Below are 13,189 nucleotides of genomic sequence, written 5' to 3' on the forward strand. Positions count from 1 at the left end.
AAAATGATTAAACATTTTTATTTAAAAAATTATTAATGCTATTAGTACATGTGTGATAATACTTAATAAAGTATCCAGGTGTCTTATTAGGTCTCTAATTTAAGACTGTAACAGTTCCAATTAGATTATCAGAGCTTTGTCCAGCTCCACTCTCTCCTTCCTTGTCACCTTTCCAGAATTTAAACAAATGCCTGTAAGAGTGTTCTTTGTGAAGATACTTCATCCATAAGGCCTTGCAAACTTTGAGTGATTTAACCAAAACAAAGGGGGAGAGCTCAGTTTGCTGAAGGAAAACCACCTTGCGCTGGAGCTAGGACAGGAGCTGGTGGTTTTGAAGCAGTTAGTGACAAACCGGCATCAGAGGAAGAGGGTTGGGGGGGGGGGTTAGAAATAAAAACTATGAAGTGTACAGTTATGTTGTCCAAAATGGTATTCTTTTGCTTCGAAGAACTTGCTGGACTATTGATGTTTAATACAATTTGGTTTGTATGGAACATACAATCACGATCGGACAGAAAGATTTTTTGTTTCCTGGTGTCATCTATAGGAATTTATTGAATGCAATTCAAGGATAACCTATTGCAGCTCTTTGCATATTGACCGGGTTCCGTCCACAAGCAGGCAGAGGGCTTGCTTGTCCTGATGTTTTCTCTGTTTGTTCAAACGCCTGTGCTTTCCAGTTCCCCATCCTCCAGCCCTGCCGTGGCGTGCGACCTGGAAATCATGAAGAGCTTCTCTTTATTTGTATATTGTCTCTGAATTTGCCTGGGACGCTGCACAGTTTGTTCGTTGCCGGCTCCCTCTAGGGGGCCGATCTCCCCTTTTGGGTCCTCCTCACAGTCCTGGGTTTTACTGGCCGGGGTGCTGGCAACAGACTCCAAGGAGGTGCCTGCCTCCTCCAGGTGGGTGTAGCCCTTATTGCTGCTGGATGGGTCAGTCTGGGAGCCTCTCCCGACCTCCGGCGGAGTGACGGGAGGCGAGCCGCCCAGCTCCAGAGATTTGGAGTAGGTGGAAGAAGCAGCCTTGGCTGAAAGGCTGGTGGAGTCCAGCTCCCTGCTGCTAGCCCGAGTCTGAGGGGGGCCAGGGGAGAGGGGCCGCCTGGCGTCAGGCAGGCAGCTTGTGCTCTGGCGCCTCAGTACCCGCTGCTGCCTGCGCCCCTGCCCGGGCCCTAGCGGGCTGCCGCTGCCGAGCTCGCTCAGGCTCCGCTCGAACTCGCCCCGCGGGCTCGCCCTGGCCCCGGGCTCGCAGCTCTCCCCGCCCGTCCCCTCGGCCTGGCCCAGGGGCAGTAGGGGGAAGGCGCTGAGCGAGGAGCCCACCAGCGAGTCGGCGGTGCTGCGCCGGCCCCAGCCGGGCGCGGGGCTGCAGGGCGGGGTGGCGGCGCCCAGCGCGGCTCGCTCCCGGTAGATGCTGTAGACGGCCTCGGCCAGGCTGGGCGGGGAGGCGGAGAAGGAGGAGCAGCGGGGCGCGGGGGCGCCCAGGGCCGGGGGCCAGGAGCTCTGGGCCAGCCTGGCCGCGGCGCCCAAGGCTTCCCCCCCGCCGCCGCCCAGCCCCCGGGCCTGCTGCACGTAACTGACGAAGCCATTGAGCGGGGCGGCGGCCGGGCCCCCGCCCTCCTTGGCCCGCAGGCTGTGCGCGTCGATGACGGTGGAGTAGAGGTCCCGCAGGTTGATGATCTTGGTCTTGCGGTCGCGGTTCTCGTGCAGCACCGCGTTGGCGCAGATGAAGAGGAAGATGCCGATGCCCATGATCAGGGGGCCCAGCACCTTGAGCTTGTCCGAGTGCAGGTAGCCCGAGAAGAGCTGGAAGAGGAAACCCACCGAGGAAGGGGCCGGCGCGGCGCGGGGGGACCCCCGGCTGCTGCTGGAGGAGGAGGCGTTGGCTCTGGGGGTGTCCGAGGGGGATCCCCCTTGCGCCCCCGGCTGGCCCCGGCTGGAGCGGTTTTTGGTGGCGCCGCCCTGCGGGGGCAGGTGTTTGCTCCCCCCGAAGCTGCCCTCCCGGTAGACGGGGCTGGGTTTGGGCCAATAGCCCACCACGGCCAAGGCGATGCCCACCAGCAGCACCAGGATGCCGCAGAGGGCGAGGAGCCCCGAGGCGGAGCACAGCTTCAGCTTGCCCTTCACCACCACCACGTCGTTCTTGCGCTTCTTTTTGGCTTTGCGTTTGCGTCTGGGGGCCTGGCTTTGGGGTCGCAGGGGGTCCTGTTTCCTGGCCGAGATCCTCAGGAGGCCTCCGGTGGCGATCATGGCTGGCTACCCGGGGCACTGCTCCCTAGAGCGGCTCCAGCTCCTGCAACAAAAGGGAGAGAAGAGGGTGAAGGCCGGGGACAGAGCTGGAGGAGCAGCTCCTCAGCAGATACCTCACAAAATGCCCCTGCTTTAACACAGCCAGGGAAATCCGTATTTAGCTAAAGTCCTGACAAGCAGCGTCTCAGCCACTGACAAGCTGGGCCCTCTTAGGCATCCAGATAGCCAGGATAGCAACGTTAGGTAACCTGGGAAGGGAAGCAGCCATGTGTCCCTCCCATGACGTTGCTCAGTTCACTCTTTGCAAACAGCGAATTGACTTCTACAGACTCCAAAGGAGTTAAGGAAAGACTCGTGTCACCAGTGCAAACAAACAGAAGAGCATCCGTGCTGGGTAGAGAATGAGTCTGCAGGGCAGCCGGCTCCTGTCGTTGAAGAAGCTGCTGAGATCTTTCCTGGGCCCTGTTCCTCTAATGGGGTCAAAGGGTGACACTGCACAGTGCAGGGGGTTGGTGTTAGCGGAAGTATCACGCAGAAGCCCGTGCCTTTTAGTGGTCTGGGTATTTTGGAAATAAAACCAGACGGGCAATACGAATTGTTTTATGGATGTCACTAATTGTATTACACTGCTTAAACATTGCTGAGGGATTTTAACCGATTACATACTTTTTGTGCCAGTGAGTGGGAAATTAATTACTGGAAATACAGAAGGGAAGCATTTGAATACCCAGATAATAGTACCTTTTGGAAGCTTCTTCCAGATCATTTCCTTCGTATTTTAGCTGCAGTGATCTAGAAACCCATCCTCTTCTGCTTACGGTATGGGTACATCATCTGGACAGCTGCCTGATTTGGAAACATGTATGATGTTCAAAGTAACTGGTTATGTAACAGCAATGATTGCCCTTCCCCCCTCCATATTAAAATGTAGCGGGTATATAAAGATAGTATGTCAAATTTTATTAAAGAGTGAATCACCATGAAAAAAGATAATGCGTCGGGAAGCTGGCACGTGAAATAACATTCGTTACTTTATTTACGGTATCATCAGGATTCATCATCTGAGTATTCAAATGGCTGGGAGACAACTAAGTATGAACAATTCACACGATATTGCAAACCGTTCCGGGAAGCTTTGATATGCTGAAGAAGGGCTTTTTTCTCATTTTGGTGAAGCGTCTAAAATAATTTCCAGGAAGGAAATATGACAGCAATCAGTACAACATGCTTCATAAAGTTACATTCCTTGCCTTGAAAGCTGGTTAATAGCATCTAAAGTGATTCCTCCCCCCCACCCAGCTTCTTCTAAATTTCGTTTCTATTCCCAAATAGCCCCAGATTCGACAGTTTTGCGTTCCATTTGTTCTGAATATATTTTCCCATAAAATAATACTGAGGGCACTGTTTTGAGAGAACCTACAATATGTCTGGGAGTCATTTAACAATGAATGGAGTCTTGTCTCCTCTTTCCTATTATCAGACCATGTATTTGCTTTTTTTTTTTTTTTTTTTTTTTGGTAAGAATGGTTTGGTACACAAGTGTAATTATCCGAGCATGATTTCTTTTTAAGTGGTGGCTTAGTTTGTGATCTGATACTCTCCACTACACCACTAGACAAGATGCTGTCTCAGTTAAGATGGAAAAACAGATGGCAATCAGACCTGAACAACGTTTGCAATCAATATTGCCTTGACACTTCCTTTTTGAATACGCAGAAACAAGGGTGGATGCGTGGGAGAGTGTGTTTTTTTTAAACTACCAACTATTATTAATTATTGTATTATTAGAAAACAGAGAAAGTCAAACAGACGAAAGACACGATACACAATCACATTCCATATAAACTGGATGTGGGATGTAATCATTAACAAACTGATACTTATGTCACAGTGAGCACTATTTAAATAATCCCCAGAGGATATGTCATGTTTTAACCCGGATCTCAATGACTATTTTAAGGATGCTCTGCTAAAACCGAATAGAATTGTTATTCTCACTCAGTCACAGGTATTAAAACGTACATGGTGGGGGCCGGATTAACACTTTGTTTCCTGGACACTAATAACTGAGGTTAAGATGCTCACTTGTCTGTTTTTGACCAATACAGGATTTTGTGTTGCTTCAGCTATTTGTATGTGTAGAAAATGGAAGAATAATCTCAGCTCGGAGGGAAATGAATTATTTGAAAGGATGTTAATTTGCAACCATTGACCATTTGCTCGACATCACTTAGGACACTTTCTAGCATGCTGCAATAGATTTTGCAACGTATACTAGGGACTAAAATGTTGTGGCTGACATGCTTGGCAGTATTTCTTTATACATAACGGAGTTAGCAAAGTTGCCAGTTTACACTGGGTTTAGTTTCGATGCAGTTTCCAGTATATACATGGCTGGCTGGCAGTATGTCTAACAATGAAGCTGCCTGTTAATGAGATAGGTCTGTAGCTATGGATTGAGTATCGCTCCCCAGGTGGTCTGCCAGGTCTTTGAACTTTTGGTTGCTTCTACTAATGAAGAAATTATGTGTACAAAATCCTCCAAGGGTCTCTAAACCGGCTGGGCACCTAAGCCATGACCAAAGACCATTTGGCAACCAGCTAACAGCCCTTTGTAAATTTCCCACCCCGGCCCCCGTTTTATAACCACATCAACACGATGGACTATTTTTGTCGCCTCCAGGAAAGTAATGGGGCCATTCAGTGTTGAACTGCTGCCCCTGAATTTCTCCAAGACAGAGAAAACACACGTGAAAATTGACACCCCCCCCCGCTCCGCTCCCATCCCCCCGCCCCCCCAGACCAGACTAGGGTGAAAAAACCTTTCGGGATCGTGGGCGAAATTATTGCTCAAAATGGCAGCAAGTCTAACCTCACTTACCCAGGAAGACTGGGGGGGGGGAATCAAAGCTGGCAGCGAGGAGCTCAGGCACCATAAAGAAACCATGGAGAAACTTTCCAGCCCGAGTGGACATCTCAGCGCAGACACAGCCCCTCCAGATCCGTAATCTCGCCCTGGCTCATAATCCCAGCCGGGAATGCGGGAGGGATCGACCCGATCTTGTCAGCCCCCTCGGAGCCCGCGGACAGAGCCATTCCAAGGAGTTTCCTAGAAGTGCTGTGCCTTCTCCATCCTTCATCCTTCCCTGCTTGTTTTATTGTTTCCCCCTGCCAGATGCAGCCTCCTCCTCCTGCCTGAGCCGGTGGTTGTTGCTAGTTGATTTGCCAGCCTGGCGGGCTCGCTGCTTTCCGCTGCTGCTGCTCTTGAATGGTGCTCCGGCAGCCGCGGCTGCTGTGCGGGCCGGACTCGGTGCTGTTGCTAGGAAACAGGAGCCATGACACAGGGAAATTGCTGCAGGATGGCAATCATTACCCTCCTAACTCGCCTCTTTAGGAACAGAGCCCCCCCTCCCTGCCCCCCCCCCGTTCCCTGCCTCCCCCGGCTGCCGCCTGTTCCACCATGCCCACCTGCACGTAACAAGGTGAGCCTGCCAGCCCCGAGCCCTTCCTCCAGAAGCAAGCGGACGGGGCCATGGCATTGTCTGCAGCCAGCCCCGGGGAGGGTCCCCGCTGGCTCGCTCTCTGCCTCCTGCGCTCTCTTTGCAGAACTCCCTGCCTGATCGGCGTGGTCGCAGGGGAGATTAAGGACAGTCAGACCTTGGTTCCTTCGCTTTCTTCCCATCAAATATTTCACTGGCTCTCTGAGAGAAAGCAGGGAAGCACCAAATGCATCATTTTTTAAAAAAAAGTGCTTCCACCGTTTTGTGAACTTTTTTTTCTTTTTTTTTTCTTTTTTTTGGTCTGAAGTGTGGCTGAGCACAGTTGGTCTGAGGTGTATTCTCTTCTCCTCACTGACCTGTCAATCTCTTGTCAACAGCTATCTCTTGTTCAGTCTCCGGCTGGGAGAGACCCTGTCTGATTTTTTCGCCTTACTCCTGATACATCTCAATTCTTTGGGCTTCCTCCCTGAGCAGCAAGCAGGGGGGAAAGTGGGAGGATTTTTGTCTTTGTTCTCTAGAAATAATATCCAAGTAACTTTGCTGTCATTTCTCCCTTCCTGTCCTTCCTCACCTAGTGTAGGCAAAACAGAAGAGAGATGGTGTTTTCAAGATGAAACGATTCTGTTTGAAAAGGGAAAACACCAGATGCAGGGAGAGCTAGAGGATTTCTTTTTTTTTAATCTGAGGAGTGATCCAAGAAACAGATGAAAAGAGGGAGAATGCAAAAAAGAAAGAAACCGACAAACTCATGGCCAAGATATGAGATCTGGCCTTTATAGATACTGGGAAACAAAATTCAGCTTTGAGCATCTTTGGGAAGATACTTGTTAAACTGAAGATATACAACGCTGTGTGACTGAAGGCCACAGAACACAGCCCACAGTGTCTTACTGAAGTGTTTCTCTTACACCTACGATGAGGTAATAGACCCATGGGTGACTGCATTGGGTGTAAATCAGGGGAGAACTTGGTCTTTATTTGATGGCCACCACAAGCTAGAAAGGCAGGTTAAACAGAACAGCCAAGTGAATGTGGAAGTCTTGATGTCTAATTGGGATTTCACTGCTGTTTTATCTTGCAGAGTTTCTGGAATAGAGAGACTGCACTTGCCTGTTTGTAAAAGTAGCCTTGGACTCCTATTCAAGCTAAAGAGGATTCTGGCCTCTGATCAAACAGTCCTTTCTCCTCCACCTCTGCTTGATCTATTGAGAGGCATGAATATGCTGCGTTCAACTAACTGCAAGTCTCTGAGGGACAATAAAGGGAAAGTTTTGAATCTGAAACTGGGATTTTAAAAATATAGGGCTCTACACGGAATGGAAGAATTGTAGGGAGAGGTTTTCTTCAGGTTTTTGCTATTAAATGCTTTTGACCCATCTATCATTGCCTGATTTGAGAACAAATAAATCCCAAAGGGGCATACTTCCTATATGCATTTTAATCTCTGCTGAAGGCTGTATTGTCAAAATGGCTTGGGGCACAGTTTCTCTAGTACACATCAAACTTTTCCTTCTGAAACAGGGCCTAAATTTAAGATTTAGTATTCAAGGACTACTTTTCAAACTGCGCTTTGAACTGTTTAATTGAACTTGAGTCTTCTGACATGCAGTAATTTGCTTTGTGTTCGACCCAGGATATCAGCAGAAACCAAACATATCACATCTGTTTCCACTGGAGACCTGTATCACATCAATAATGCAGCATCACCAGACTCTCCCTGAAGAGCCCCTGAGATAAAGAGAGAAAGACAGAGGTTTTACATGAAACAGAGACCCTTTTCCTACCTGAGTCACTTGTTCTATTTCAGTCAAGCCAAACCATTTTATTTATACCTTCCTCAAATAGCTTCAAAAGTTTTGAGTCACTAGGCCATCTCCTTGATACTCAGGGGTTTCAAAACATACAAAACAAAGGGCATCATAGTCCAGTCCAGGTATTGCGAAAAGAAAGGCAGCTAAGCTCTTGACGACGACGACAACGACAACAACAATATAATAAAGATGATAAAGTGTTACAATAATATAAAGACAGAGACAAGCTGTATAATCATAAGACTTGGACTTTGATCTCACATTATATAAAGATCGTCCCTATAATCACAGACCTGACTCCTTATAGCAAGTCACAATGCTGAGTTGTATATCATTAAACTACTGTGCCTTATTGTTTCCTAAGAAACTTATTGAAAACTGATCAAACATTTACTATTCCATTTTCTTATTTGATAGGGAGCTTTGGGGAAGGTTGCTTTTATACTCCCAGAGGTGATGGGTGGAGGTGGAAGGGAGCTTTTCTATTGATTTGGTTTACTATTTGGCTGAGTGACTTTGTAATTGTCTGTGTAATGTTTATACTGATTGCTTAATGCTGCTAGCAGGCTTCATTTATGTGTTATCCATATATGATTATTTAATGCTTCTGGGTGTTTATTAATGCTTATTATGTTGTAAGACTAATTCATTGTCAAGAAACCTAGAGCCTTTAGTATGGGTATATTTTATTGTACAAGTCTAAATAAATAAAACCCCTAAGGTATAGCTAAAATAAGAAGCAGGAAAAAAATAGCAAAAAAATTCTGTAACTTTACTTACCTAGGAAAAATACAACTCTTGGGACTATATGGTTGGTTATCAAATATGTTTGGATTAATTCAGATATCTAAAGCCCACTATGTCAGATAATCTAACACTATGAAGCACTGACAGTGACTCCATGGTTAAGATTGCATTGGGATTTGCACATAAAGCAGAACTTCTGATTTATACTTTAATACATGTATTTTTTCTTGATATTTGACACAATAATTCTTCAAAGGGCAATTGCATTTTTAATGTAGTTTTTCCACAGGAAATGTATAAAATATTCACTCTTTGAAATTTTGCATATATCCCTCCCATTTCTTTGCACTCCTTTAACTTAACGCAGATGTGTATGTATATTTATTTGTATTGAGGTAACACATATGGGCTCCAGTCATGGATCACGGTCTCATTGTGCCAGGCACTGTACAAAGACATACTAAAGAGTTGGTACCTGCCTTAAAGTGCTTTACAATCTAAGTATGAGATGAATGTTAAAATAAAAAGATAGAATGAAGAGAGAACTTTAAACAGGCTTCAGCTTTCCCCAAAGTAACTCATCCTTACAATCTCTCAGAGACAGATTAAGTAGTGGACCCCCCTGACTGTTGGAGGGTCATTCCCAACTCAAACTGTGGGCTGCCACCCTAGCAGAGTGCTAGCTGTACAGGAAGGATGGCCACTTATCTGGGATGAAACTCTGGGTTGCTTCTAGCCACATCACTTGTTCTCACTTAAAAGCTCACTTTAATTTTAAATTTAATCTATAGTATATTTGTTACATGCACTGTAAAATAACACTGTACCCATTGTGTCCACACTCTTTAAAAATATATTTAAAAAACAGCTCAGAGTATTTATTGTTGGAATCTAAGGCCTTGTCTACACTGGAAAATTTTCCCAGTTATAGTTACATAGCTGTACCAGTATAGTTATAATCATATAACCCCCTATGTGCACACTCTAATTCTAGTATCAAAGTGGCTTTTTCGGTTTAGCTTAAATCACTTCCCAAGTTATATAAGATGAACAACAAGACCAACAACAACAAAGGAAAAAGAGGCACCCCGACTGGAATAAGAGTGTTGACATGGGAGTTGTACTGAAATACTGGTTTAAATTCACACCTTAAGTTATAGCGAAAAAATCTTCCTAGGTAGACAAGGCCTAAGATAAATGGTGAGACAGAAAGTGCATACTGGTGGGGAGTGTGGTATGATGAATATTATCACAAACTAATGATGATCTGGTCGCTCAGATACAAAGGAGCAAAGCAGAACTATCAGTGAGTTATATAAGTTCATCCTCACAGAAAATATATGTGAAAGCCCTCATTGTACATTGTACCCTCATAGGACTTATCTGAAGCATTTAGAATCAGAGATAACTTTACTTTTCATTGTCTAGGAAGCCTTAGGATAATTCACTGAGAGCTAATGGCAATTTACATGTCTGTTCTTTCAAAATAAATTATGGCTCAGATGCATACTGCTGCTAATGCTCTGCAGGATGAAAGAAATGCACAGCCGTGAAATCTGGCTATTGAAAAGTAAAGTCACTTAACATTTTAAGATGGACAGGCTTTTGCAATAAGAGCGAAGGAGCTGCTGATCTATCTCATCTTCGTTTTCATTGAAATTCACTGTAAATAGATGCTGATTTTTTGAGGCATGTAGTGACACCTAGCACAATCTGTATATTTCTGAAATTGACATTCTACTGAAAGCTTTAAGCGAAAGGACTGACTGTTAAAAGCTCCTGGGTCAGTTGTCAGATAGAGCAGGAAGATCACATCCCGGGATTAGAAACCGCATTCAGGGCATGTGTCATTCAGTTTCTTTTAAGTGTCCTACACTTGACTTCTCAGCTTGTATAGAAAGCTGGAAGAACTTTTCCAGCCATGTTAATCATTTTGATCTGTTGGCCCTAAATAACAGAACTGCAAATTCCCTTTTCAGTGCCTTGTAACTCATTAACTCATTGCACACACACACAGTATAATCCTGACTATTAGAATACCCACAGGCCCCCCCCTCCCCAATCTAGAACTAAAATAACATTAGCCAAACACTATTCGGATCCCTTCTTTTTGTATGCCCTCCCCCAGCCCAATTCTGATTGGGCCCCAGTACCATTATCTAAGTAATAATAATAATGAATAACTATTGAAAACTCCCTTTTAATGAATGCTTGGAGTATGGTCTTGTTTTATTAACTTTAGGTTTAGTGACTCATTAGTACCCAAACATAATTTTTGTTGCCCACATTTGGATGGTTGGGACTCTTCAGTATGATGAAGTTCATTATAATGAACATGTGTTTCATAAAATCAATAAATCATGGATAGCTGGTTTTATCTTTCAAACTCACAAGTAATCTTTTGAAGTCTGCGGGGTTGTGCTTGCTTATGAAAGTGGTGATGCCAAAGTATGTTCAGCTGAGTTTTGGAAAATGGAAGTGATGCGGTAAAGTAACTAACATGCATGTCCAAGCTTTTGCCATAGAAGGAGAATATTAGAGTGCCGCAGTAACATATATATCACATGCTCTTTTTTTCCCTAGCAGAACTGATGCTAGGAATTTTTTTGCTCTTGATAATTTAATGGAGCTCTGCAGAATTCTATTTATCTAGATTAAAAAAAAATCTGTCGCTAACAGCACCGTACATGAATTTTTCAACAAGGAGAGGTGTATGACCCTTATCCACATCACTCAGCATAACTACTGACATCAAAAGGGTTTTGATGAGCAAATGAGAGCACTGCTTAATCATGAAGTGCTACATGTTGTATCTTGAGGCGATCTTCCTTAACAAACTGTATGTAAAGTTATGAAATAATTTGGTCAAGTTAGTCAAACTACAGTGACAAGGGAGTGTAGCTGGGAAAGGCTGGCTAGACAGCTGATGTAGGATGACCAGATGTCCTGATTTTCGGGTCTTTTTCTTATATAGGCTCCTATTACCTCCCATAACCTGTCCTGATTTTTCACTCTTGCTGTCTGGTCACCCTAAACTGATGTGCTATGACCATTGTTTATTACATTAGTCTTTATTATCTTACTGTTACCGTATGAGTTCCCTGTTTGTTTATTGCAAGCATCTATTGTCTCTCATCATATGCTTAGATTGTAAACTATTTGGGACAAGGTCTATGTACAGTGCCTGTGTAACAGGGTAGCTGGCCCCTTAACTGATATTGCGCTCAGGTCTCCTGTTCCAGTCTTGGTGTGCCCTAGTTTGGTGTAATGAGGAAGGCAGGGCTGCTCCTGGGAGCTATAAATGAGAGCAGGCCCAAAGGTAAGGGACAGTGTAGAATCGAGAGGTGGGGGAGAAGAGCTGAGGGTGTCTAGAGAAGTAGAGAGAGCTCAGAAGAAAAGCAGAGCTTGGCTGAAAACTTCAGGGAGTGGATGCCCCTGAAGGAAGGAGCAGTAAGAGTTCCCTAGTTGAGCAGTGGAACTATAGCAGGTGGGCAAAAGCTGAAGGCGGTCAGGGGTCACCTGCAAACTTCCCTAGGCCAGACAGCCATGACTGGAGAGGACTGAAGGCTGAGATCCACAGAGGGAGATGCCTGCTGGCTCTCTGAACTGGAAGGCCAGAGAGGGCTAAAGGCTGGGGAATGATGGAGGAGTGAGCCCACTGATGTCTCTGGGACAGAGATAGAATTATATCTGAGAAGGAAGCAGGGAAGAGAAGCATCCCGGCTAGATGGGCTAGGGGGAGGCATGGTGAGAGATCCTGGAAACAGACTTGAGAGTCAAAGTGGGGGTGAGAGTCTGGAGTTGTATTTGGTGTGTTGATGGACTATTGGGACTTGAAGGATTGTTCTCTTTGGACTGTGCTGAGAATTCTGGATTATGGTTGTGGGACTCCTGTAATAAATTAACCCTGTAAAAGGCTATTTATATTTGGAAAGTTTGTGTGGAGTTACTGGGGACCCCGGAAGAGGGAAATTGAGGCAGGTCAGCTTGTTGGGCCACCGTGAGACAATGAGGGGTTCCTCAGGTGGTGATCTGAACTTTTACAACCTACCACAGTGGGGCCTCAATTCTTGAGTGGAGTGTCTAGTACTACCAGAATACAATAAATAATAGTAATAATTATAATGACAAATGAAAGGTGATCTGTGCAACCAATAAAAGCATGGTGTGCAGAGAGCATAGACTGTGTAGACTGTACCCTCTCTTATCAGCCCAAGGAATAAGACAATAGATGCATCATCATCTTTAAAAGAAGTGTGTTGTCAGATCAGCATTCATTGTGTTCTTGTGCATTTTTATATAGGTGTTTATGCTCTTAAGTTCTTAAAAGAGTAATTTAGCATTATAAAAATGGCATTATTAAAATACGATAATGATGTGCTATTAAGATTGGTCAGCCCAATATTTTGATCTGTATTTGTGTTTTTTTCAGAATCTCAGCCATTCCACCAAGGTTGCCAGTTATTGTGCTGATTTTGTTGTTGTTGTTGTTTTTTGTGATGTGGACACCCGCTTGCCCAAGAAACTGGATCAAGACCACAAACTCACATAACAGCAATTACATGGCAACAATTTTTAGTGAATACTAATTCTGTTTACTGGTAGATAATAAATGCCACCCTTGTGCTCAAAGGCTCCATATTGCATTACCAGATGTTTGAGACATACAAAGGTCAGACAGACAGGGTCAGATCCATGATCCAATTTCAGCATTGTAAAGGAGCTGGGAATATGCTTTCCTGGGGCAGCTCAGGAATTACTGGACTTGTAGAGCTCTATGCCACCCCTTCACAGCCTCCTCAGGATAGGGGGCATGTTGCAGGGGCATCAAGGGCATGGCTGAGGGGAAGTGTAAACGTGTATCTTAGGTGACCAAAGTCTAACAAAC

The 13,189-nt window shown here is 45.2% G+C and overlaps 1 protein-coding gene across 1 annotated transcript; it reads right to left on the minus strand.

Moving 5' to 3' along the window:
* Positions 1-659: 659 nt before the first annotated feature.
* Positions 660-2,243, minus strand: TMEM200C (transmembrane protein 200C). The gene has a single exon (XM_077809057.1). It carries the CDS (start codon positions 2,241-2,243, stop codon positions 660-662), a length of 1,584 nt encoding a protein of 527 aa, XP_077665183.1.
* Between the last annotated feature and the right edge of the window lie 10,946 nt (positions 2,244-13,189).

Source organism: Eretmochelys imbricata, chromosome 2 (genome assembly GCF_965152235.1).
Source record: "Eretmochelys imbricata isolate rEreImb1 chromosome 2, rEreImb1.hap1, whole genome shotgun sequence".
Classification (NCBI taxonomy): Eukaryota; Metazoa; Chordata; order Testudines; family Cheloniidae; genus Eretmochelys; species Eretmochelys imbricata.

Coding starts and splice junctions, on each gene's coding strand:
- TMEM200C (XM_077809057.1), bottom strand. CDS start 2,243: ATGATCGCCACCGGAGGCCTCCTGAGGATCTCGGCCAGGAAACAGGAC.